This window comes from Anomaloglossus baeobatrachus, chromosome 5, assembly GCF_048569485.1.
Source record: "Anomaloglossus baeobatrachus isolate aAnoBae1 chromosome 5, aAnoBae1.hap1, whole genome shotgun sequence".
NCBI classification, from domain to species: Eukaryota; Metazoa; Chordata; class Amphibia; order Anura; family Aromobatidae; genus Anomaloglossus; species Anomaloglossus baeobatrachus.
The window spans coordinates 252,743,578-252,770,332 of NC_134357.1; the positions used below are offsets into that span (position 1 = coordinate 252,743,578).

General features: G+C 48.4%; 1 protein-coding gene across 1 annotated transcript in view; it reads left to right on the forward strand.

The window, feature by feature from the left end:
- SSRP1 (structure specific recognition protein 1) overlaps positions 1–25,718 on the forward strand; it is a 65,980-nt gene extending 40,262 nt beyond the window's left edge. The window contains exons 8-16 of the mRNA XM_075349351.1: positions 1,209–1,430; positions 5,189–5,261; positions 15,800–15,932; positions 16,130–16,175; positions 16,273–16,402; positions 23,906–24,076; positions 24,189–24,280; positions 24,927–25,092; positions 25,181–25,718. Coding sequence (XP_075205466.1) covers positions 1,209–1,430; positions 5,189–5,261; positions 15,800–15,932; positions 16,130–16,175; positions 16,273–16,402; positions 23,906–24,076; positions 24,189–24,280; positions 24,927–25,092; positions 25,181–25,243 — 1,096 coding nt within the window. The 3' untranslated portion in view covers positions 25,244–25,718. The remainder of the gene's footprint in view (positions 1–1,208; positions 1,431–5,188; positions 5,262–15,799; positions 15,933–16,129; positions 16,176–16,272; positions 16,403–23,905; positions 24,077–24,188; positions 24,281–24,926; positions 25,093–25,180) is intronic.
- The last annotated feature ends 1,037 nt before the right edge of the window (positions 25,719–26,755 follow it).

Genomic DNA, 26,755 nt, shown 5'->3' on the forward strand with positions numbered 1-26,755 from the left:
GAACAGTTCAGTTCTCCGAGGTTGTTTCTCGGGTTGAATTTGTATTTAAAACAGTTATTGGCTTTCCTCCTTCTTGCTTTTGCACTAAAACTGAGGAGCCCGTGATCCCCCGAGGGGGTGTATAGCCAGAAGGGGAGGGGCCTTACACTTTTAAGTGTAGTACTTTGTGTGGCCTCCGGAGGCAGTAGCTATACACCCAATTGTCTGGGTCTCCCAATTGGAGCTAGAAGAAAAGGAATTTACGGTAAGTAAACAAAATTCCCTTCTTTGCCTCCTAATTCTGGCCAGCTTCACTGCATCATTGTTTACAAGCTAAATGGCAGCAGTGGTCGGTCTCGGCAACAAGCTGTAAAGAAAAGTCAATATCTTAAGAACAGTTGCAAATTGCAATACTGCTTGTTTTTACACGCACTTACCAACTGTATCCATTTAAGACGATGAGAATCACCCTTTAATTTATCTGTAGGAATCTGTAAATGTGAAATTGTAATTCCTGCAAGATGTAAGCTAGAATTCGGGCTCCTGCAGGTTGAATGGATGGACTGCATTTGTTTGTGATGTAATGCAATTCAGATGAGAATATACAAAATCTTCTATTTTATGTCCCGAAAAAAACAGAAGATTCCTCATCTGTATGCAGTCCAGAGTGTTTTTTCTGTCCGCGTGCAATCCATATGTCCATTTTGTTCATTAATTTTTACATGAATGCTTTAACATTGGTTTCCTACCTGATCTGTTTTGTCACACTCCCATTGACTTATAATGGGTGAGTCTGATCCAAAAAATATATAGTTGTGCACACTGCAATTTGTCTTTTTTTTTCCCCCCCTATTTTACATGCAGACAATTTGTCTGTGTGTAAAACATTCATGTGACCTACCACGTCGACTTGTATGGATCTGTGTGCTGATCGTGTGCTACCAATTTTGCATACAGAAGATTAATATATTCTTCTTTTAAAGTCTTCATCTTTCTCCATCCTAAAGCCCCTATGGATAAAGCAAAACGAGAATTGATAATTTTTTTAAACATTTGGCACAAGTGAGTAGCTAGACATGTTGGACCGTCGCTCTTCGCCTATGGCACCAGTGACCAGCTGTTGGCTCTGGGCAGACCTCATCAGTGTTTTGTTATTTTCTTGCAGGACAAGTGCTCTTCTACTTCCCAGTCCCCCATGTCAGGGCTAACATCTCTTGCTCTTTTGCCAGGCACTCTGGAGCCCAATGCATCACATGCTCGTACAAAGCCAGCTCAGGACTGCTGTATCCCCTGGAGCGGGGATTTATTTACGTGCACAAGCCCCCAGTCCACGTTCGCTTTGATGAGGTTAATTCAGTGAACTTTGCTCGTGGCACTACGACAACTCGATCGTTTGACTTTGAAATAGAGACGAAGCAAGGATCACAATATACTTTCAGCAACATCGAAAGGTTGGTTGTATCTAGCAATATATTATTTATCCTGTGATATATCAGTTGTTTGTGCTACAGATGTAGTAGTTCCCCATGCTATGGCATTATTACTGAGCTGGTGTTATTTCCATTACATCTAAAGCAGGAACAGGAGCAGATGTGCACTACGCAGCCATGGCCAATATATACAGTTAGGTCCAGAAATATTTGGACAGTGACACAATTTTCGCGAGTTGGACTCTGCATGCCACCACATTGGATTTGAAATGAAACCTCTACAACAGAATTCAAGTGCAGATTGTAACGTTTAATTTGAAGGTTTGAACAAAAATATCTGATAGAAATTGTAGGAATTGTACACATTTCTTTACAAACACTCCACATTTTAGGAGGTCAAAAGTAATTGGACAAATAAACCAAACCCAAACAAAATATTTTTATTTTCAATATTTTGTTGTGAATCCTTTGGAGGCAATCACTGCCTTAAGTCTGGAACCCATGGACATCACCAAATGCTGGGTTTCCTTCTTCTTAATGCTTTGCCAGGCCTTTACAGCCGCAGCCTTCAGGTCTTGCTTGTTTGTGGGTCTTTCTGTCTTAAGTCTGGATTTGAGCAAGTGAAATGCATGCTCAATTGGGTTAAGATCTGGTGATTGACTTGGCCATTGCAGAATGTTCCACTTTTTTGCACTCATGAACTCCTGGGTAGCTTTGGCTGTATGCTTGGGGTCATTGTCCATCTGTACTATGAAGCGCCGTCCGATCAACTTTGCGGCATTTGGCTGAATCTGGGCTGAAAGTATATCTTGGTACACTTCAGAATTCATCCGGCTACTCTTGTCTGCTGTTATGTCATCAATAAACACAAGTGACCCAGTGCCATTGAAAGCCATGCATGCCCATGCCATCACGTTGCCTCCACCATGTTTTACAGAGGATGTGGTGTGCCTTGGATCATGTGCCGTTCCCTTTCTTCTCCAAACTTTTTTCTTCCCATCAATCTGGTACAGGTTGATCTTTGTCTCATCTGTCCATAGAATACTTTTCCAGAACTGAGCTGGCTTCATGAGGTGTTTTTCAGCAAATTTAGCTCTGGCCTGTCTATTTTTGGAATTGATGAATGGTTTGCATCTAGATGTGAACCCTTTGTATTTACTTTCATGGAGTCTTCTCTTTACTGTTGACTTAGAGACAGATACACCTACTTCACTGAGAGTGTTCTGGACTTCAGTTGATGTTGTGAACGGGTTCTTCTTCACCAAAGAAAGTATGCGGTGATCATCCACCACTGTTGTCATCCGTGGACGCCCAGGCCTTTTTGAGTTCCCAAGCTCACCAGTCAATTCCTTTTTTCTCAGAATGTACCTGACTGTTGATTTTGCTACTCCAAGCATGTCTGCTATCTCTCTGATGGATTTTTTCTTTTTTTTCAGCCTCAGGATGTTCTGCTTCACCTCAATTGAGAGTCCCTTAGACCGCATGTTGTCTGGTCACAGCAACAGCTTCCAAATGCAAAACCACACACCTGTAATCAACCCCAGACCTTTTAACTACTTCATTGATTTACAGGTTAACGAGGGAGACGCCTTCAGAGTTAATTGCAGCCCTTAGGGTCCCTTGTCCAATTACTTTTGGTCCCTTGAAAAAGAGGAGGCTATGCATTACAGAGCTATGATTCCTAAACCCTTTCTCCGATATGGATGTGAAAACTCTCATATTGCAGCTGGGTGTGTGCACTTTCAGCCCATATTATATATATAATTGTATTTCTGAACATGTTTTTGTAAACAGCTAAAATAACAAAACTTGTGTCACTGTCCAAATATTTCAGGACCTAACTGTAGTTGACAGTGCTGTACTGTGCAGCTCCGCACCCCCACGATCTGCTACTTAAGACCTAGCTGGACAGCACAATGGCTCAGTGGTTAGCACTTCAGTCTTGCAGTGCTGAGGTCCTGGGTTCAAATCCCACCATGGACAACATCTGCAAGGGGTGTGTTTGTGGGGGGGGTCTCCCACGCTCCAATGACACTGCTACCGAATCAAGATTGTGAGCTCCAATGGGGACAGTAATAATAATGTCTGTAAAGCGCTGCACAAACTGATGGCTCTATATTAATGAGTAAACTAATAGCTGAAAAATAGACCATCAATGTTAAAATGCTGGACAACCCTGAAGATACATTTCTACTGAAAGATAACTGTGAACTAGCATTCTCAAACGCTTGTCTCACAATAATGTTTCATTGTAAACAGGCTGCCGATGAATGAGCGACACGCTTGTTCATCTGGTGAGATTATATTTTATGCAGCGCAAAAACCTATTTTTTTTTTTGGGCAGTGCATTGTCCTGTGTCAAGACTCTCACTGCCGAGAAGCATGGCAGCCTATGTGCACTGAACTCTATTACAGATTGCTCTGTGCGCATCGTACATTGCGGCCTGCTGGTGTAAACAGGATATTAAGCGACTGCCGATCGGTAATGGTTTACAGATCAGCAGAGGTTTAAGGCCGCTGATCTGTTAGGCAGCACTGCGTTCAACGGATCGATCGGGGCTTCCGCGTGAACCCCCTGCAAAACTGGTTTCGGACGTATGCACAGTAATGGTGCAGACGGAGTCGGTGTGTTCTGTCGTGCACCATTTTCGGGAATATACGCCTATTGGAGACGGTCTACTATGTTTTGCTGTCATTCTCCAGTAAGCGTATACTCCCGAAAATGGTGCATGACAGAATACACTGACTCAGTCTGCACCATTTCAGTCACTGGCACCGTCGGCGCATATGTCCGAAACCAGTTTTGGCAGGGGTTCAGATAGAAGCCCCGATAGGACCACTGAACGGAGAGAGGAACGCAGTTTGTAAGCGGCCTAAGGCTATGTGCCCACGGGGAAAGTGTCTTGCGGTTATATCCGCAGGACATTCCGCAGGATCTCCCAGAAAACAGCAGCACAACTTTGTCTGTTTCAATGCTGCGGATGTACAGCGGAATGTCCTGCGGATTTGCTGCGGTATTCTGCATTGAGGATACAGTACCATGGCTTCGGCACTGCATCGTCAATGCAGAACAAGTGCTGGAGTGATCGGGGCGTTCACACTCTCCTCCATCACGCAGCACTTCACTGTCCGGTCGTCAGCGTCAGCACTGTGCAGGAGGTGGGCGGGCCTGAACTAGCTCTGGCTGTCACATGACCGGAGCTTGTGCAGGCCCCGCCCACCTCCTGCTCCTAGCTCCACTGCCGTGACGTCCTCTGCACCGGAAAAAAGTGACGGGGGTCTGCTATCAAGGCAGGTAAGCCTCTATCTCCATAGTGGAGCGCCGGGATTTCCGCAGCTAAATCCGCAGAAATAATTGACATGCAATTACATGCGGCTGCGGGACATCCACAGGATATTCCGCAGCCGCACATTCCGCAACGTGGGCACAGCACTCCCCATGTCCCATAGGGTAACATGGGGAGTGTCTGTACATGCTGAAACCTGCAGATTTATCTGGAAAATCCAGATAAATCCGCAGCTTTTTTGCGGCAAAATCTGCGGGAGCAAGCTCCCGTGGGCACATAGCCTTAGAGTATCTGCAGTGCCCCAGATCAGCACCAGGAGGCCATATTGTACCAGTCATCTGTGGTGTAGCGGCAGCGTGGGAATTTGACGCTTCTGTGATTGCCATCCCTCACATAATATGTGTTAATTTAGTGTAATTTATTTGTGTATCCTTTTTGTAGGTATAAATGTGAACCATTGTAACTGATTTTTTTTTTACTTTTTTTATATAGGGAGGAATATGGAAAACTCTTTGATTTTGTCAATTCAAAGAAATTGAACCTCAAAAACAGAGGCTTGAAAGAGGTATGCTCCTTTACTGCCACTTTGCCTTCTCATGATGTTTTCATTTCATTCTTCTTGGTAATCACCTCTTTTCCCTTTTCACATATTAGAAGTCACAGGTCAGCACCCTCTGCCCCAGGCCCAGGTTATTGGTTTGCCGTGTGCATTTGCAATGTGTGTATTTACAAGGACTTGTAAGCATGGAGCGTGAATCTGAAGTAGCTGCCTGAAATGCCCATATTACGGCAGACAAGCATATTGCTGAGTCATGGTCCCCAATTTGTATAAATATTCTTCCATATCTACCAGATAGATGTAAGGTGCTCGAACTTATGTGCCCTAAATGTCTAACATGAGAAGAACCCTTAAATAAGGGACTCAAAACAGTCTTTCTTCAGCGCTCTATTGGGAGACCCAGACGATTGGGGTATAGCTACTGCCCTCCGGAGGCCACACAAAGCACTACACTAAAAAGTGCAAGGCCCCTCCCCTTCTGGCTATACCCCCCCGTGGTATCACGGGTACTCCAGTTTTCAAGCTTTGTGCGAAGGAGGTCAGACATTCCATGCATAGCTCCACAGATTTTAGTCAGCAGTAGCTGCTGACTATTTCGGATGGAAGAAAAGAGGGCCCATATAGGGCCCCCAGCATGCTCCCTTCTCACCCGTGGATGGTGTTGTAAGGTTGAGGTACCTATTGCTGGTACAGGGGCTGGAGCCCCACATGCTGTTTTCCTTCCACATCCCCTTGTAGGGCTCTGTGGAAGTGGGATCCTGCCGGCCTCAAAGCTCTGACGCCGGGCTCCATCCACAGACCCATAGCACCTGATGGATACGGAGCAGGAGTACCATCAGGGAAGGCCCTGCATCATACAGGTACTCTGTGTCCCCGGCAGGCACAGACACACTCCGGGCTGGCTGGGTGTTGTAGTGCGCCGGGGACCGTAACGCTAGAGCTAGTGTTCCTACAGTTTAACTGGGGGACTTTTTTCTGTGTTGTGGGAACGCAGCGCCGACCCCCGCTGGACCGGCGGCGCTGCTGTGACTTTTAGTTCGCCGGGGACACGCCGACCGCGCTTTTACGGCGGTGGCGTTTATAAATCTAGTCCCCGGCTTTTGCGGCCTAGGACGCCGGCAGCTCCGATTCGTTCCCGCCCCCACCCTGTCAATCAGGGTAGGGGAGAGACGCTGTTTCACGGCAGCGACGAGGGCTGGAGCCTGATTTACATGCTCCAGCCCTCTCACTAGGCACAGAGGGAAGCAGGCTTCCCGCTCTTAGTCAGGAACGCCCAGGGCCCGCCCCCCCTCCTCTCTCAGGACGCCGGCAGCCATTACATGCATGTCTGGCTGGAGGAAGGACGCAAGGCTCTGGGAGACCTGGACTAGGGGGCTTTGGAGATCACACACCCGCTCTTAAGCGGGCGGTAAGCGGCTTTTCAGCTGGCCCCTCTAGTGCCTCAGTGTGTATTAGTGTACTGTGTCACTGGACATATATATATTTCCTTATTGCTTGCACTGTGAGGTCGCTTCCTGGCTGTATACCCAGATCGCTCTGAGGAGGCAGCAACATGTCATCCACAAAACGCAAGGCTGCCAAGGCTAGGGCTGTGTACACTGCGTGTGCTGCATGTGGGGCTGCTCTACCAGCAGGCTCCAAGGACCCCCATTGTGTGCAATGCTCAGATCCGGTGCTGCTTCGCCAGCCGGAGTCAGGAGAGATAGTGACCCAGGCTGAGACGCCTGTAAGTCCTGCCCCGGTGTCAGGGACAGACTTTGCAGTTTTTGCTGATAATATGTCTGTGACTATGGCAAAAATCCTTGAAACTTTGCAATCCATGCCTGGGGCTCAGTCTATGGACACGGCGAGGTCTCTGTCCTCTAATCCCCCTCAGTTGGATTTAATCCAGACTGCAAGGGGGTCCCCGGCTTCACAGGCTGAGTATTATGACTCAGATGATAGCCCCAGCCACCCTAAGCGGGCTCGCTGGGAAAGACCCTCAACGTCATCACACTGCTCAGGGTCTCAGCGCAATCAGTCGCTCTGTGATGCGTCTGATGAGAGTGATCAGGAGTCTTATCCTGGAACCCCTCTCAATCTGGATACCCCGGATGGGGACGCCATGGTAAACGAGCTTATCTCAGCCATCAATAGACTGTTGGATATTTCTCCCCCAGCCCCTTCTGCAGAGGAGGCAGCTGCAGAGCAGGAGAAGTTTCGTTTTCTCTATCCCAAGCGTAAATTAAGTGCTTTCTCGGATCACTCTGACTTCAGAGAGTCAATCCAGAAACACGACGCTCATCCAGAAAGGCGTTTCTCTAAACGTTCTAAGGATACACGTTTTCCTTTCCCCCCTGATGTGGTCAAGCGCTGGACCCAGTGTCCAAAAGTTGACCCCCCGATTTCCAAACTTGCAGCTAGATCCATAGTTGCAGTGGAGGATGGCGCTTCACTTAAGGATGCCAATGACAGACAGATGGACCTCTGGTTAAAATCTGTCTATGAAGCTATCGGCGCGTCGTTTGCTCCAGCATTCGCAGCCGTATGGGCACTCCAAGCTATTTCAGCAGGGTTAGCAAAAGTGGATGCCATCTTACATCCAGCGGTGCCGCAAGTGGCGTCCCTTACCTCGCAGATGTCCGCGTTTGCGTCTTACGCTATCAATGCGGTCCTAGAATCTACCAGCCGCACCTCAATGGCGTCCGCCAATTCGGTAGTTTTGCGCAGAGCCTTGTGGTTAAAGGACTGGAAAGCAGATGCTGGTTCCAAAAAATGTTTAACCAGCCTGCCTTTATCTAGAGATAGACTGTTTGGCGAGCCATTGGCTGCCATCATTAAACAGTCCAAGGGTAAAGACTCTTCTTTGCCCCAGCCCAGATCAAGCAAACCTCAGCAGAAAAAATGGCAGCAGAGGTTTCAGTCCTTTCGAGGTTCGGGCAAGACACAATTCTCCTCGTCCAAAGGGACTCAGAGGACGCAAAGAAGCTCAGATTCCTGGCGGGCTCACGCGCGCCCCAAGAAAGCAAATGGAGGAACCGCTTCCAAAGCGGCTACCTCATGACTTCCAGCTCCCCCCCTCCGCATCTCCGGTCGGGGGCAGGCTCTCCCGCTTTTCCGTTATTTGGATGTCACAGGTCAAAGACCGGTGGGTGACAGACATTTTGTCTCGCGGGTACAGAATCGAGTTCAGTTCTCGTCCTCCAGCTCGGTTCTTCAGAACCTCCCCACATCCAGACCGAGCAGATGCCCTGCTGCAGGCGGTGGACTCCCTAAGAGCGGAAGGAGTAGTGGTTCCTGTACCGCCTCAGGAACAAGGGAGAGGGTTTTACTCCAATCTCTTTGTGGTTCCAAAGAAGGACGGCTCGTTCCGTCCTGTTCTGGATCTAAAGCTGCTCAACAAACATGTGCACGCCAGGCGGTTCCGGATGGAAACCCTCCGCTCTGTCGTGGCCTCAATGTCTCAAGGAGACTTCCTTGCCTCAATAGACATCAAAGATGCTTATCTCCACGTGCCAATTGCTACAGAACATCAACGTTTTCTACGTTTTGTGATAGGAAACGAACATCTTCAGTTCGTAGCTCTGCCATTCGGTCTGGCGACAGCCCCACGGGTTTTCACCAAGGTCATGGCGGCAGTGGTAGCGGTCTTGCACTCTCAGGGACACTCGGTGATCCCTTACCTAGACGATCTACTTGTCAAGGCACCCTCTCAAGAGGCATGCCAACTCAGTCTACGTGCTACACTGGAGACTCTACAGACGTTCGGATGGATCATCAACTTTCCAAAGTCGAATCTGTCTCCGACACAGTCACTAACGTATCTTGGCTTGGAGTTCCATACTCGAGCAGCGAGAGTGAAGCTTCCGCTGAACAAGCAGCGGTCACTACAGACAGGGGTGCAATCCCTCCTTCAGGGCCAGTCGCACCCCTTACGGCGCCTCATGCACTTCCTCGGGAAGATGGTGGCAGCCATGGAAGCAGTTCCCTTTGCGCAGTTTCATCTGCGTCCACTTCAATGGGACATTCTCCGCCAATGGGACGGGAAGTCAACGTCCCTGGACAGGAAAGTCTCTCTTTCCCAGACGGCCAAGGACTCTCTACAATGGTGGCTCCTTCCCACCTCATTGTCTCAGGGAAGATCCTTCCTGCCCCCATCCTGGGCAGTGGTCACGACAGATGCGAGTCTGTCAGGGTGGGGAGCAGTGTTTCTCCACCACAGGGCTCAGGGGACGTGGACTCCGCAGGAGTCCACCCTTCAGATCAATGTTCTGGAAATCAGAGCAGTGTATCTTGCCCTACTAGCCTTCCAGCGGTGGCTGGAAGGAAGGCAGATCCGAATTCAGTCGGACAACTCCACAGCGGTGGCATACATCAACCACCAAGGGGGGACACGCAGTCGGCAAGCCTTCCAGGAAGTCCGGCGGATTCTGATGTGGGTGGAAGCCACGGCCTCCACCATATCCGCAGTTCACATCCCCGGCGTAGAAAACTGGGAAGCAGACTTCCTCAGTCGCCAGGGCATGGACGCAGGGGAATGGTCCCTTCACCCGGACGTGTTTCAGGAAATCTGTCGCCGATGGGGAGTGCCGGACGTCGACCTAATGGCGTCCCGGCACAACAACAAGGTCCCGGCATTCATGGCGAGGTCGCGCGATCAAAGAGCTCTGGCGGCAGACGCATTGGTTCAAGATTGGTCGCAGTTCCGGCTCCCATACGTCTTTCCACCTCTGGCACTCTTGCCCAGAGTGTTACGCAAGATCAGATCCGATTGCAGCCGCGTCATACTCGTCGCCCCAGACTGGCCGAGGAGATCGTGGTATCCGGATCTGTGGCATCTCACGGTCGGTCGACCGTGGTCACTGCCAGACCGACCAGACTTACTGTCCCAAGGGCCGTTTTTCCATCAGAATTCTGCGGCCCTGAACCTGACTGTGTGGCCATTGAGTCCTGGATCCTAGCGTCTGCAGGATTATCTCAAGGAGTCGTAGCCACAATGAGACAAGCTAGGAAGTCAACGTCTGCTAAGATCTACCACAGGACGTGGAAGATTTTCTTATCTTGGTGCTCTGCACAGAGAGTATCCCCTTGGCCATTTGCATTGCCCACCTTTCTTTCCTTCCTGCAATCGGGGTTGGAAAAGGGCTTGTCGCTCAGCTCCCTTAAAGGGCAAGTCTCGGCACTGTCGGTGTTTTTTCAGAAGCGTCTAGCACGTCTTCCTAAGGTGCGCACGTTCCTACAGGGGGTCTGTCATATTGTGCCCCCGTACAAGCGGCCGTTAGATCCATGGGATCTGAACAGAGTACTTGTTGCTCTGCAAAAGCCGCCCTTCGAGCCTCTAAAGGACGTTTCCTTTTCTCGCCTGTCACAGAAAGTGGCGTTTCTTGTCGCGATCACATCGCTTCGGCGAGTGTCTGAGCTGGCAGCTTTGTCATCCAAGGCTCCTTTCCTGGTGTTCCACCAGGACAAGGTAGTGCTGCGCCCCATTCCGGAGTTTCTCCCTAAGGTCGTATCCTCGTTTCATCTTAATCAGGATATATCCTTGCCTTCCTTTTACCCTCATCCGGTTCACCGGTATGAAAAGGACTTACGTTTGCTAGATCTGGTGAGAGCACTCAGAATCTACATTTCCCGAACGGCGCCCATGCGCCGTTCCGATGCTCTTTTTGTCCTTGTCGCTGGTCCGCGCAAGGGATTGCAGGCTTCTAAAGCCACCCTGGCTCGATGGATCAAAGAACCAATTCTAGAGGCCTACCGCTCTGCGGGGCTTCCGGTTCCTTCAGGGCTAAAAGCCCACTCAACCAGAGCCGTGGGTGCGTCCTGGGCATTACGACACCAGGCTTCGGCTCAACAGGTGTGCCAGGCAGCAACCTGGTCCAGTCTGCACACTTTCACCAAGCATTATCAGGTGCATACCTATGCTTCGGCGGATGCCAGCTTAGGTAGAAGAGTCCTGCAGGCGGCAGTGACATCCCCGTAGGGGAGGGCTGTTTTTTTGCAGCTCTAACATGAGGTATTTCTTTACCCACCCAGGGACAGCTTTTGGACGTCCCAATCGTCTGGGTCTCCCAATAGAGCGCTGAAGAAGAAGGGAATTTTGTTACTTACCGTAAATTCCTTTTCTTCTAGCTCTTATTGGGAGACCCAGCACCCGCCCTGTTGTCCTTCGGGATTTTTTTGTTGTTTGCGGGTACACATGTTGTTCATGTTGAACGGTTTTTTCGGTTCTCCGATGTTTCTCGGAGTTAATTTGTTTAAACCAGTTATTGGCTTCCTCCTTCTTGCTTTGGCACTAAAACTGGAGTACCCGTGATACCACGGGGGGGTATAGCCAGAAGGGGAGGGGCCTTGCACTTTTTAGTGTAGTGCTTTGTGTGGCCTCCGGAGGGCAGTAGCTATACCCCAATCGTCTGGGTCTCCCAATAAGAGCTAGAAGAAAAGGAATTTACGGTAAGTAACAAAATTCCCTTCTTATGTATCTAATTGTAGCCCAGAGTCTTGTCCAAAACCTATGTCCATGTGCTCTGCTTTTGCTCCAAATCCAGATATGGTTGCATGGTTTTCCTGCAGTGCTGATCGCCTGTTGAAATAAACACAGAAGGTAATTCAGTACTAGTCATGTCCTGGGACAGTTAATCAGTCCCTCGATGTAACCGAGCAATGGTGGCATGCAGAGATCTTGACGTGACAGTACTTGATACACTAAGTACAGTGGAACCCTGGTTAACGAGAATAATCCGTTTTGGGACTGTGCTTGTACACCAAGTTACTCGTCTAGCAAAGCAAGATTTCCCTTAGGAAATAATGGAAGCTTAGACAATTCGTTCCATAACTTGTGCAATGTCCCCTATTGTGCCATTACACACACACACACCCACACACACACACACACACACATATATATTATGCTCACCTTACCCTCCATTCCCTCAGTGGCCTCCTGGTTCTTGTACAGTATGTGTATCCGGTAACCATCGCGACGATGCCGGATCTTCGGCTGTCGGCGTCCACGTCATACGTAGGAGCCGCTTGCCTCTGATTGGTCAGTGTGCTGTCTTTGAGAAGCGGCTGACAGCGGAAGATCCTACATTGTGGTGATGGTTACCCAATACACATACTGTACCTGCGAACTACAGGAACCAGGAGGCTGGCGGAGGAACGGAACGGAAGGTAAGGTGAACATATGTGTGTGTGCTTACGTGTTTGTTTGTGTGTGTTTGTATGGACGGGTTAGAGCGTGGTGGTTGTACGGAACTGGAAGTGTGCGCGGTGAGTATTTGCTCGTACAGCAAAGCTTGCTTGTAAAATGAGTTACAAATTTACAGCAAGCTTTGCTCGTATAGCGAAATACTCACACACCAAGTTACTTGTAAACCAAAGTTTCACTGTATAGTGTAAAATGTAGAAATCCATAGATCTAGCATACCTGTGTTACCCGTACAAGGCATTATATTATCCGCAGAGATTATTGGGTACTCTCCTTGTTGAATTTCATTGCTCCTTTCTACAGAGCAGTAAGAAATCTATCCTTAAAGGGGGTGTCCCACCAACAAAGTACATTTTAATCAGTAGTGGTGCCAGGTGAGCACAAGCCCACTAATAGTTAACACACAATCCCCTGTCCTGCATCCAGTGCTGAGCTTACCCAGGAACAAAGCAAAGTATAGAGATGAGAGAGCACTAAGATGCTCGGGTACTCGAGCCAAGCAGGTCAGATGCTCTGAAAGTGCTCAACACAAGTAATGAGTAGAATGGGAGTCTGTGATTGGGCAGTTCACCACAAACAGAGTACAGTATTTCCGGCTGGAGAGAGGGTGGGTTTTTCCCTTTTAATACACTATATTCGATAATATTGTTTCAACCCCAGAGACTGCGAATGGCTCTCCCTGGGCCGCCTGCTCACATCACGCAGTGAATTTGTGATCGTTTCACAGATGACACATCCAACTACCCGCAATACTCGGCTGAGTACCCAAGCACACTGATGCTTGATGGAACACCGAACAGTAGCAAGCACGCTCACTCGACACTAATAATGTACCTACTCATTTACTGGGTCGTTCCCAACTAAACTCCAAAACAGATTTGGCACAAAGCAATTAAAAACGTATTTATTAGAATCTCAGAACACAATACATTTCTCAAGCGTCAGAGATAGACATAAAGGGCTATCTATTATTAATATATAGAAATGAACACCAAGGAAATAGATGCATAGGTCACCCCACGAATACATTAATGGGATCAAACCATCAACATTTACATTACCGTGACAGCTATAATACATTGTTACAACATCAGAGGATGAACAAATTGACCCTGTGCTGTGACATGGCTGAGAAAACAACGTATCACTGCACCCTGTGAGAATATACATGCTAAGCACAGATGAGTGGACCCATGGATGTTTGGGGTTCTCTGGATTCATCTAGCCTTTAGTTAAGTTTGTTTTGGGACCCAGACTTAACCTGAACTTGTTCCCGGACCCCAAACCCCATGTAGGTAAATGGGGACTCAAACTAACAGGCTTGACTTGAGTAACGATTATAATGGAAGTCAATGATTAGGCAGTTCAGCTCTCTGCCCACACACAGCCAGCTATAAACAGTGCATTTCCAGGTGTAACATGAGAGCAGTGCGATTCTCCCCCCAAACCCCCTCCCCCCTTCAGTGCCGCACGCGCCCCCCCACCCCCCTCCTTCAGCTGTGGTCTGATCACATCAACAGGCAGTGGAGGAGATAGGGAGATAAATCCCTCCCTCCCCTCTGCAGCTGTGGACTGATCGCATCAGCCGGCAGTGGAGGAGATGGGGAGACAAATCCCTCCCTCCCCTCTGCAGCTGGGGTCTGATCGCATCAGCCAACAGTGGAGGAGATGGGGAGATAAATCCCTCCCTCCTCTCTGCAGCTGGGGACTGATCGCATCAGCCGGCAGTGGAGGAGATGGGGAGACAAATCCCTCCCTCCCCTCTGCAGCTGGGGTCTGATCGCATCAGCCAACAGTGGAGGAGATGGGGAGATAAATCCCTCCCTCCTCTCTGCAGCTGTGGTCTGATCGCATCAGCTGGCAGTGGAGGAGATGGGGGGATAAATCCCTCCCTCCTCTCTGCAGCTGTGGTCTGATCGCATCAGCTGGCAGTGGAGGAGATGGGGGGATAAATCCCTCCCTCCTCTCTGCAGCTGTGGTCTGATCGCATCAGCTGGCGGTGGAGGAGATGGGGAGATAAATCCCTCCCTCTGCAGCTGTGGACTGATCACACAATCGGACCACAGTCCCGCTGCGAGCTGAGTGTCACGCGAGGACTTGCACAGAACCCCATGTGGCCTCAGCCTCTTATCCTTGAGAAAGGGGTCCCTTGAGCCCACGCCTTGTGTTCTGAGATTTTAGTTTGTTTTTATTCACCTTGCACCAGGTCTGTTTTGGTGTTTAGTTGAGAACGACCCAGTGAACGGTTAGATACATTATCTTTATAGCACTAGAGACTTATTGTGTCATAAAGTAACATTTGTTATAAGCGGTTTAAGTGGTTAAGATTGCGAGTGTGAATGTATATCTGACTCACTAACTGAAATGGAGCATTAATCCTAAATATGATTAATTCAATGAAGCATGACATATAGTAGCCCTGACTGGTTGCAGGTCTGCAGCATTTTCTACATGATCCCCAATATCAGTCTTGTAGCAATCCCGTACCCATAGACAATGCGGATTCTGAGTTTTCATGTGGAGGGCTGTCCTGAGGGGAAATGGGACAGTACTAATGCTAAACGCTGACCCATTCTAGTCAATAGGCCAAGTCACAGTCTGAGCAGAGGAAATCACCGCATGCACAAGTTTGTCCTCTCAGATGAGTCTCGCCTTGACCCTATGGCAACAGGTCTGTCAAAAACGGACATAAAACAGATTCAACTCTGATTTAACACATGTCCGTTTTCACTGATGGAACAGACAAGTTCATTGGTTACTTAAATACAGCCTTAATCTCCTGATCAGTTCCATCTTCCGGTGATAACTGGCCACATCCTATTAGCCAATAAGGCCAGCAATTTCCAGTCTCTTGTCCTCCGGCCGATGGGCACAGCAGAGAGGCTAAAGACAGTGGTCTCACAACCAGACACCGGATGGTGAGGATGAGAGGGGATGTGTCTGAGCTCATCATTCTCAGTTTTATTACAAGACAAAATAGGGTGAAAGAGGCAGAAAAAAATAACAAAGGAAAATTTCCCCTTTTCTAGGAACCTGTTGGAAATCTGCTGACAAGTATATCTCCTATTTGCATCATTCAGTTCCAGGTTTAGCGTTCCTTCAAGTAGAGTAAGCCCCTGTTCACTCCTATTGTTGTGCTGATGGCACCCCACGACAATGGCATAATGTGTGTGTTTGTGCATGTGGTGTTGGTGGAATAGGGCAGCACAACCGAAGGATGTTTGGGTCAGTGATTTGCATGTCTTGCTCAGACATGTTGCTCCTTTGGACGGTTCCCTATGACAATGCACTGCTGTAATTGATTACATTTGTTCTCTTTGACTCTTTGTGCTACCTCGTGTTTCATCTTGCCTCTTAGGGTGTTAAGCAGCCATATGATGATTATGCTGACTCCGATGATGACCAGCAGCATGACGCTTACTTGGAGAGGATGAAAGAAGAAGGGAAGATTCGGGAGAACGCAGACAGTGATGATTCAGGAGATGAGACTGGTGAGATGAAAACATATATACAGTATATATATAGTGTGTGTGTGTGTGTGTGTGTATCCGTATCCTATGTAAGACCCCTGCATCACCTTTCATTCTGCCCCGTAACAGTGGTAGAAAGTTAGCCATAAATGAAGGTAGTACATGCTTTTTAGGCCTCTGCTTTATATTTGCTTCATATGTTTTTCTTTTCTTTTTAGATGAGTCCTTTAATCCCGGAGAAGAGGAGGATGAAGTTGCAGAAGAGTAAGTAACATAGATCTGCAATGTCTTGCGTTTGTTTTTGCATGGCACGCTCCTATTCACCTTTCTTTCCATCATGCTTTCCATCTGCTTATTGCAGATTTGACAGTAATCCCTCAGTCAGTTCATCGAGTGCTGGAAGTGATGACGATGAGGGAGAAAAAGAAAAGAAGAAAAAAGCCAAAAAGCCGAAAATTGTTAAAGAAAAGAAACCAAGAAAAAAAGCCGAGGTAACATTTGATGTGTGATAAAGCTATGTTCTAATTCTCAGGTCATGCAGGATGATAGGCAGTAATGTCATGTATTAGGGTAGGCCATCCGTGTCTGCTCAGCAAGGTTCTGACTGCTTTGATCCCCCAACAAAGTGGCTGCAGCACTAGGAAAGCAGTGTGCCACTTTATCTCCAGTCAGCTTCAATAATATTAATTTGGCCACATGGTTGACCTTTAAAGGGAACCTGTCACCTCAGAAAATGCTATTTACCGGCAAGTCCATGGATAATATGCAGGTAAATAGAATTCTAATATATCCGTTTGTTTTACTGAAGTGTGGCTACCTGGAGAAAATTAGCTTCTTCCCTCCTGGTAGCCGCTGGCTTTGTCAGTGGGTGTGCATGGAGAGGCTACAGTCATTGCTCACAGTATGGTGACTGTAGGCTGTACGCACACCCCGGCACCTTGATTGACAGCCAACACTGCACTGTCAATCAAAATGCAAGAGTGTGCTTACAGCTGCCGCTCATGATATGAGTGGTGCTGTGTGCAATGAATGTAATCTTTACCTATATCATCCAGGCAGCCCGTGGGAGGAATCAGGTTCATTGTTTCCCAGTAGCTGCCCAGTAAGCTGTCCAGACAGCATTTTAACACTATTAACCCTATATCTGCATGTAAACAGCTTTTTCCGAGATGACAGGTTCACTTCTACTGTAGCCTCCAGAGAATATGTTTTTCCTATTGTCGTGTGACTATCCTAGTGACATGCCTCAATGTCTTTTCTTTTTCGCTCCTAATTGGGAGACCCAGACAATTGGGTGTATAGCTATTGCCTCCGGAGGCCACACAAAGTATTACACTTAAAAGTGTAAGGCCCCTCCCCTTCTGGCTATACACCCCCAGTGGGATCACTGGCTCACCAGTTTTGTGCTTTGTGCGAAGGAGGCAACACATCCACGCATAGCTCCACTGTTTAGTCAGCAGCAGCTGCTGACTATGTCGGATGGAAGAAAAGAGGGCCCATACAGGGCTCCCAGCATGCTCCCTTCTCACCCCACTTCATGTCGGAGGTGTTTGTTAAGGTTGAGGTACCCATTGCGGGTACGGAGGCTGGAGCCCACATGCTGCTTCCTTCCCCATCCCTTTTTACAGGGCTCTGGGTGAAGTGGGATTCTATCGGTCTCCAGGCACTGAGACCGTGCTCCATCCACAGCCCCTGGTATCTGCTGGACATGGAGCGGAGTATCTTCAGGGACATGGCCCTGCTACATGGAGGTACTCTGTGTCCCTGTGGGGACCGCGCAGACACACGGCAGCACTGCTGGGTGTGTTAGTGCGCCAGGGACAGCGGCGCTGTCCGCACTAGTGCCATCGCACACCACAGCGTTGCTGGGTGTGTTAGTGTATTGGGTGACTACTGCGCTAACCGCCGCTGCCACTTTTATTTAAGGCGCCGCTGGGATTTGTGGTGCGCCGGGGACTTCCGCGCCGGCCAGCACTGATATGCCGGCCGCGCTTATTAACTCGAGTCCCCGGCTTCTGGGCCTAGTCTCCCTTCGTTACCGCCCACAGGCCTGACAGTCAGGGTAGGGGCGTGACGCTGCATAGCACAGCAGCGCTGAGAGCTGGAGTATGTTTTGCATACTCCACCCCTCTCACTGTGTGCACTGTGAAACCGGATTCCCGCACTTTCTCAGGCACGCCCACGGCTTCCTTCTCTACAAGGACGCCGGCAGCCATTAGTGTCAGTTTCTGTACGATACAGAGACAAGTGTGGAAGACCCTGGCATTCTGATAGTCACACAATCGCTGCAACAGGCGTTAAGCAGCACCTGTGGTGCTAACCCCACTAGTGCAGAAGTGCACTTATAGATATGCTTGTACTATATACATTGCACTGTTTGGTCGCACGTTGTATATACCCTCCTGGATTGTGCGGAGGAGTTATCAGCATATTCTCTGTGTAAAACAAAGGTGCAGAACCACATGTTTTTCTATGCAGCCGGTACAGCTTGTACGGCTATACGGCCGGCAGGTTACATAGACCCCCATTATGTCTAACTCAGCCGGAGTCTCTGCTAATGGCCAGAGGATGAGGACGGTGTCTGCAGTATTTACTGACAGATTTTCTGAGACTATGGCTATGATACTAGAAGCCTAGCAGTCCGGACATGTCTCTCACAACATGGGCACTGTTGAATCATTGATCCATGGCCCCCCTCAGTGTGAACAACTAACAGCTCCGGGAATGTCACACGCATCCCAGAGTCACGGCTCTGCACAGACGTCAGTCCCAGACAGCCTAAGCGGGCTCACTATGAGCGGCCCTCGGTTTCATCAGGGTCCTAGCAGAAGGACTCTCTGTGTAATGAGGCGGAAGTAGCGGCTCAGGATTCTGATCCTGAGACCGCTCTCAATCTGGATACACCTAATGGTGACGCCATAGTGAATAATCTTATAGCGTCCATCAATAGAATGTTGGTTATTTCTCACCCAGCTCCTCCAGTGGAGGAGTCAGCTTCACGTATTTTTCTGGACCACTCTGCCTTCAGAGAGGCAGTCCAGGAACACCACACTTATCCAGATATGCGCTTCTCCAAACGGCTTAGGATACACGTTATCCCTGCCCCCTGACGTGGTCAAGGACTGGACCCAGTGTCCCAAGCGGCATCCTCCAATCTCCAGGCTTGTAGCTAGATCCATAGTTGCAGTGGGAGATGGAGCTGCACTTAAAGATGCCACTGACAGACAGATGGATCTCTGGTCTAAATCCATCTATGAGACTGTCGGCGCACTGTTGGCCCCAGCATTCTCACCCTTGGGGCACTCCAAGCTATTTCAGCTTGTCTTACACAGATTGACACGGTTACACGTACATCTGTGCCGCAGGTGGCATCCTTAACCTCTCAAATGTCTGCATTTGTTTCTTACGCGATTCAGGTTGCCCTAGACTCTGCGAACCGTACGGCAGTAGCCTACGCTGCTCCGTGTTTTTAAGCAGAGCCTGGTCTGCTCGTTAAGTGAATGGAAGGCGGATTCTGCTTCCAAAAAAGGTTGCTTAACCAGTTGCCTTTTTCTGCTGACCGACTGTTTGGTGAGCGTTTGGATGTAACCATTAAACAGTCCAGGGGTAAGGATTCATCCTTTCCTCAGCCCGGACACAACAAACCCCAACAGAGCAGGAGGCAGTCGTGGTTTCGGTCTTTTCGAGGCTCGGGTAGGTCCCATTTTTCCTCGTCCAATGTGGACTCAAAAGGATCAGAGGAGCTCAGATTCTTGGCGGGCTCAGTCACGCCCAAAAAAGAGACAGTCTGAAAACCCGCTTCCAAGGCGGCTTCCTCATGACTTGCGGCCTCCTCTCTCCGCATCCTCGGTCGGTAGCAGGCTCACCCGCCTTGGCGATATTTAGCTGCCATAGGTCAATGACCGTTGGGTGTGAGACATTCTGTCTCACGGGTACAGGATAGAGCTCACTTCTCGTCCTCCAACTCGATTCTTCAGAACTTCTCCACCTCCCGGCCGAGCCGCTGCTCTTCTGCAAACAGGGTGCACTCTATAGGCAGAAAGAGTGATGACCCCCGTTCCTCTTCAGGAACAAGGTCACGGTTTTTACCCCAAATTATTTGCGGTGCCTATAAGAACGGGCCGTTCCGTCCCGTTCTGGATCTAAAACTGCTCAGCAAGCTCGTGGACACCAGGCGGTTCCGGATGGAATCCCTCCGCCATGTCATCGCCTCAATGTCCCAAGGAGATTTCCTAGCATCATTAGGCATCAAGGATGCTTATCCACACGTGCCGATTGATCCAGAGCACTAGCGTTTCTACGCTTCGTTATAGCAGACGAACACCTTCTGTTCGTAGCTCTACCTTCCGGCTAGCGACAGTCCCACTGGTCTTCGCCAAGGTCAGGGCAGCAGTAGTCACAGTCCTGCACTCTCAGGGTCACTCTGTGATCCCATATTTAGACGATCTACTTGTCAAGGCACTCTCTTAGGAAACATGCCGACACTGCCCGAACGTTGCGCTGGAGACTCTCTAGAGTTTTGGGTGGATCATCAACTTTTTGAAGTCAGATCCGACCCCGACCCTATCGCTAACATATCTAGGCATGGAGTTTCATACTCTCTCAGCGATAGTGAAGCTTCCGCTAGACAAACAGCATTCACTACGGGCTGCAATCTCTTCTTTAAGAACCAGTCGCACACATTGAGACGCCTCATGCACTTCCTACGTAAGATGGTAGCAATGGAGGCAGTTCTTTTCGCGCAGTTTCATCTGCGTCCACTACAATGTGACATTCTCCGCCAATGGGACGGGGAGTCGACCTCCCTCAACAGAGTCGTCTTTCTTTCTCAGGCGGCCAAGGAATCTCTACGGTGGTGGCTTCTTCCCACCTCATGGTCAAAAAGAAGGTCCTTCCTATCCCCATCCTGGGCGATAGTTACGACAGACGCGAGTCTATCAGGGTGGGGAGCAGTTTTTCTCCACCACAGCGCTCAGGGTACGTGGACTCAGCAAGAGTCCACCCTTCAGATCAATGTTCTTGAACACAGAGCAGTGTATCTTGCCCTACAAACCTTCCAACAGCAGCTGGACAGCAAGCAAATCCGACTTCAGTCGGACAACTCCACAGCGGTGGCATACATCAACCACCAAGGAAGAACGCGCAACCGGCAAGCCTTCCAGGAAGTCCGGCAGGTTCTGATGTGGGTGGAAGACACGGCATCCACCATATCCACAGTTCACATCCCAGGCGTGGAAAACTAGGAAGCTGACTTCCTAAGTCGCCGGGGTGTGGCCGAAAGGGTATGGTCTCTTCACCCGGACGGGTTTCAGGACATCTGGCGCCGCTGACAGAGGCCGGACGTCGATCTAATGGCGTCACGGCACAACAACAATGTGCCAGCTTCATGGCACGGTTTCACAATCATCGAGCTCTGGCGGCAGACGCCTTAGTTCAGCATTGGTCGCAGTTCCAGCTACCTTATGTGCCACCTCTGGCATTGTTGCCCAGAGTGCTGCGCTAGATCAGGACCGACTGCGGCCGCGCCATCCTCGTCGCTACAGATTGGCCGAGGATGTTGTGGTTCCCGGTTCTGTGGTGCCTCACGGTAGGCTAACCGGGGGCACTACCAGACCAATCAGACTGGCTGTCTCAAGGGCCATTCTTCCATTTGAATTCTACGGCCCTCAACCTGATGGTGTGGCATTGAGTCCTGGAACCTAGTGTCGTCAGGATTACCTCAGGACGTGGTTGCCACCATGAGACAGGCTAGCATACCAACGTCCGCCAAGATTGACCACAGGACGTGGAAGATATTCTTATCTCGGTGCTCGGCGCAGGGTGTTTCTCCCTGGCCGGTTGCATCGTCTATGTTTCCTTCCTTCCTGCAATCTAGGTTGGAAAAAGGGTTGTCGCTCAGTTCCCTTTAGGGACAAGTCTCAGCGCTATCTGTATTTTTTCAGAAACGACTTCCTCAGGTACGCACGTTCCTACGGGGAGTTTGTCGTCTCAGCACTCCGTACAAGCGGCCGTTAGAGCCCTGGGATCTGAACAAGGTTCTAATTGCTCTCCAGATGCCGCCTTTCGAGCCTTTGAAAGAGGTCTCCCTTCCCGCTTTTCTCGGGACGTGGCCTTCTAGTAACGGTCTCGTCTCTTAGGAGAGTTTCCGAGCTAGCAACGCTCTCATACAAATCTCCCTTCCTGGTCCTTCACCAGGACAGGGTAGTTCTGCGTCCGATTCCGGAATTTCCCCTAAGGTGGTATCCCACTTTCATATCAATCAGGATATCACCTCACCTTCTTTGTGTCCTCGTCCAGTCCATCAATTTCAGAAGGATTTGCATCTGTTGGTTCTGGTGAGAGCACTCAGGTTCTACTTCCCGCATGGCGCTCCTGCGCCACCCGGATGCACTCTTTGTCCTTGTCGCTGGTCGGCGTAAACAGTCGCAAGCTTCTGAATCCACCCTGGCTCGGGGGATCGAGGAACCAATTCTTGAAACCTACAGTTCTACTGGGCTTCTGGTTCTCTCAAGGCTGAAGGCCCATTCTACCAGAGCCGTGGGTGCACCCTGGGCATTACGGCACCAGGATACGGCTCAGCAGGTGTGTCAGGCACCTACCTGATTGAGTCTGCATACTTTTACCAAGCATTTTCAGGTGCATACCTACGCTTCGGCAGACGCCAGCCTAGGTAGATAAGTCCTTCAGGCGGCGATTGCCCACCTGTAGGAAAGGGCGGTTTGACGGCCCTATCACGAGGTATTCTTTTACCCACCCAGGGACTGCTTTTGGACGTCCCAATTGTCTGGGTCTCCCAATTAGGAGCGAAAAAGAAGAAGGGAATTTTGTTTACTTACCGTAAATTCCTTTTCTTCTAGCTCCAATTGGGAGACCCAGCACCCGCCCTGTTTTCTCGGGGTTTTTCTGTTTTTTTCGGGTACACATGTTGTTCATGTGGTATGGTTCAGTTCTCCGATGTTTCCTCGGATTGAATTGGTCTTTAAACCAGTTATTGGCTTTCCTCCTTCTTGCTTTGGCACTAAAACTGGTGAGCCAGTGATCCCACTGGGGGTGTATAGCCAGAAGGGGAGGGGCCTTACACTTTTAAGTGTAATACTTTGTGTGGCCTCCGGAGGCAATAGCTATACACCCAATTGTCTGGGTCTCCCAATTGGAGCTAGAAGAAAAGGAATTTACGGTAAGTAAACAAAATTCCCTTCTTTAAGTGGAAAAAAAGTACTATAGTATAAATTTAGTGTACATTTATCAGATTCTGTTTGCGAAGACCTAAGTATACATACAGTACTCAGCATAAATAAGTACACCCCTTTTGAACAGGGAGATTTTTATCAATATCTCACTGAGCACAAGAACATTTTCCAAAATTGACAAGATTGCGTTTCATACAATTTTTTTTTTTAACCCATAGTATAACATGAATTTAGAAAAATGCATGCCCACAGTGAAACATAGGGGTGTCAGTGCCCTTATGTGGGGCTGCATGAGTGCTGCTGGTGTCATAGAGCTACATTTGCAATATGTTGCCAACATGTTCACTCCATGCCTAAAAGATTTGGTGCTGTCCTCAAAAATCATGCAGGTCATACAAAATCCTATGTTTTAGTATTTTTTTATGTGGATTGTATTCATTTTTGCATCAATTAATTTTAGTAAAACTGAAGATTTTGTAATGAGAGTTATATTATAATCTCTTCACGTGTTAAAAAATAATCTCAAACTCGGTCGTGTCAAAATTGTGGAAATTATTCTTGTATTCATGAGATTGATTTAAAATCTTTTTCTTTCTTTCTTTAAAGCGGGTGTACTCATTTATACGGAGCACTGTGTATGTCAGTGCTCTGAATAGCAGGCCGTGTTCTCCTGGAACACTGCCTTTACTTTTACTTTAAAAAAAAAAAGACCCATTTGGCACCATTAGTGCTGGAGAGAATGGTGCCCTTGATTACTTTGATATGTGGCTCAGCTCTGTTAATGATTTTGTTCATGTCACATAGGGTAAAAAAGCCAAAGATCCTGCTGCACCCAAACGACCAATGTCTGCGTACATGTTGTGGCTGAACGCCAGTCGTGAAAAGATAAAGGGTGAGAATCCTGGGATCAGTATCACTGACCTGTCCAAAAAAGCAGGAGAGATATGGAAAGGCATGGGCAAGGACAAAAAAGAGGTAAGAAAGCCCCAAATTTGCCCTTTTGGGTAAATCAAGAAGATCCTAGCCAGAACCCCTTAGAGTGATGTGTGAAGACATTTTTGCTCTTAAATGCTATTGGTTTTACTAGGAATGGGATCGTAAAGCAGAGGAAGCCAAGCGGGACTACGAGAAAGCCATGAAAGAGTATAATGAGAATGCTCCGTCCGATGCACCCAAAAAGTGAGTGAGCAGGCCAAGTCACAGGTCATCTGTGGTCAGCAAAAAGTAGAATAACCCGAACACTCAATAAGGGAAAAGAGAGGTATATGGATGCAAGTGTTTTTTATTTACAATCGACAAACTGCAGTAAGTGAACCCTGACACATAGCAACAACCAACGTTTTGACTTTTAGACCTTTCTCAAGGTAGTTGCTCATAACAGAGATGCTATGAAATACGGGTCACAAGGACAGCCGTCAGGGTAGAGAGAACATGCAGGGCATCACATTCCGCAGTATGCGGTATCAAGGTGGTGGTGGTGTGGTGAACAGAGGCGAGGAGGAAGAGGAGAGGACACCTGCTTGGAGACCATGGAGTGCTGGAGCAGCGGTGGCAGTGGAGACAGCAGCGTCACGCTGCTGTCTCCACTGCGTCCTCTCCTCTTCCTCCTCGCCTCTGTCTGTGTTCACCACACCACCACCACCTTGATACCGCATACTGCGGAATGTGATGCCCTGCAGAGAGAACATGCAGGACATCACATTATATTACCTGCAAGCACCTAGACTAGTAGCAGTTGCAGCCAGACTTTCTCCTTGTTATCTGTGGTCAGCAGACACCTTTGTGTTAGCCACTAGATTCCTGCTCACCGTTTCCTTTATTGAAGGGATAAGAAGTCAAAAACTGAGAAGAAGCCGGCAGCTAAGCCCGAGAAGAGGAAATCGACGAAAGCCACTTCTCCTGCAAAAACTCCAGTTAAGACCCCTACAGTTAAAAGCAAGGAATTTGTGTCCAGTGATGAAAGCTCCTCTGATGAAAGCACACGTAAAAAGGTACTGTCTGGCTCACTCTACCTTTAATGGACTATGTTTTTTTTGTTTGTTTTTTATACCTTTTTCCATTTTTTTTCCTTTTCTTCAGGCATCAGAAGATGAAGAGATGGCAAGTACCCCACCGAGTTCAAATGAGTCGGGTTCTGACTGACCGGCTCCTGTATTTTAAGGAAGTACTCCCATTAAGTTTTTTTTTTCCCTATATCTTTACGTATGAGTAAGTAGAGTGACTGCATTAATAGAAGCGGAGCGGAACGGTGCAGGATAAAAAAAGATGCATAAACTCTCACTGCTTAAACATATGCACTGATATAATGATAAAAAAACATCATGGAAGGGCTTCTTTAACCTCTCTGTATAGAATGTTAGATTGTGTGTCCATATCAGTGTTTGGTCGGAAGAGTCCTGGGACCCCCTTACCACCTCCCCCCTCTCAAAAAAAAAAATGGTCCTAGGACTAAAAGAGAAATGTGTACTTTTTCAGGGCATAGTTGATGCGTCTGATAAATGCATGTTCCCGGAGTAGAAATCACCACAACTCTAAATATCAGATTTGTGGTGTTTTTTTTGTTTTGTTTTTTTTTCTCTCTGTCTTTGTTTTGTAATAAAATATTTTCTTGAGCTTCCTTCCTTTTTCTTGGATGTATCATTTTGTCTGTTTTAGTGGTAATTTAATTGCGCTGCCTTCACGTACTACCTTGCCTTCTAGCACTTACAAGACGCCTCCTGGACGCTAATGTTTGAAATCTAGTTAAAGAGCCTTAAGCAGAGTCTCCAGGGTGCAAGGATCAATCTCAAGGCTTGAGAAGGAAAATAAAAATAATCCTCTTTTGCTCGTCCACTCCACAGTTATAGCTGGTGACGCTCAGTCTCTACATTTGACATGGATGGGATCTCCACATGCTTCTGACCTCTCCTATGGAGCCGTCATTGCTCACTTTCCGGAATGGGGATAATTTGAGTTGTGTTTCTTCATGAAATTGTTACTAATTTGGCTGCCTTTCGAGAACACTTGCAGTAAACAAATTTGTGAAAGTGTTCTGTTACTAGCAGATGAGATGAGAAAATGCTGATGTGTTAATAATTATAAGTGGATTAGACCAAAGGAAAGTATTGATGTGTTAATGATAGCACTGGGGTTTCCCTCTGGGCAGGAAACATTTTGTGCTAATTGAGTATTGAGAAGTAATGTGTGAGCCCAGAGACAAAGAGAAAAGTGAAGAGGGAGGATGCAGACAGAGGGCCTCATACACAACATACAGACTAAACTGCAAAAAACCCCACTGCGTAGCAGTGCGCACTCTGATTGCTAATACACTCTGCACTATTGCTCCAGAAAAGTGTATAAAAGAAAAAGAAAAGTGAGAATTTCTCTGACGCCTCATTGGGGGACACAGGACCATGGGTGTTATGCTGCCTATCCATAGGAGGACACTAAGTAGATGCAAAAGCATAGCTCCTCCTCTGCAGTATACACCCCCTGGCCGGGCCAGGCAAACTCAGTTTTAGCTTAGTGTGTGTAGGAGGCACTTCCTTTCAAGGTTTGTTATTTTTTGAGGGCGACGGTTTCCTTTTGGGACCGGTCTCCCACTACCATCAACGGGCGGGAATGTGAAGTGTTGCCTACACTTACCCCCTCCTGCGACGCTGGATCCTGGGCTGG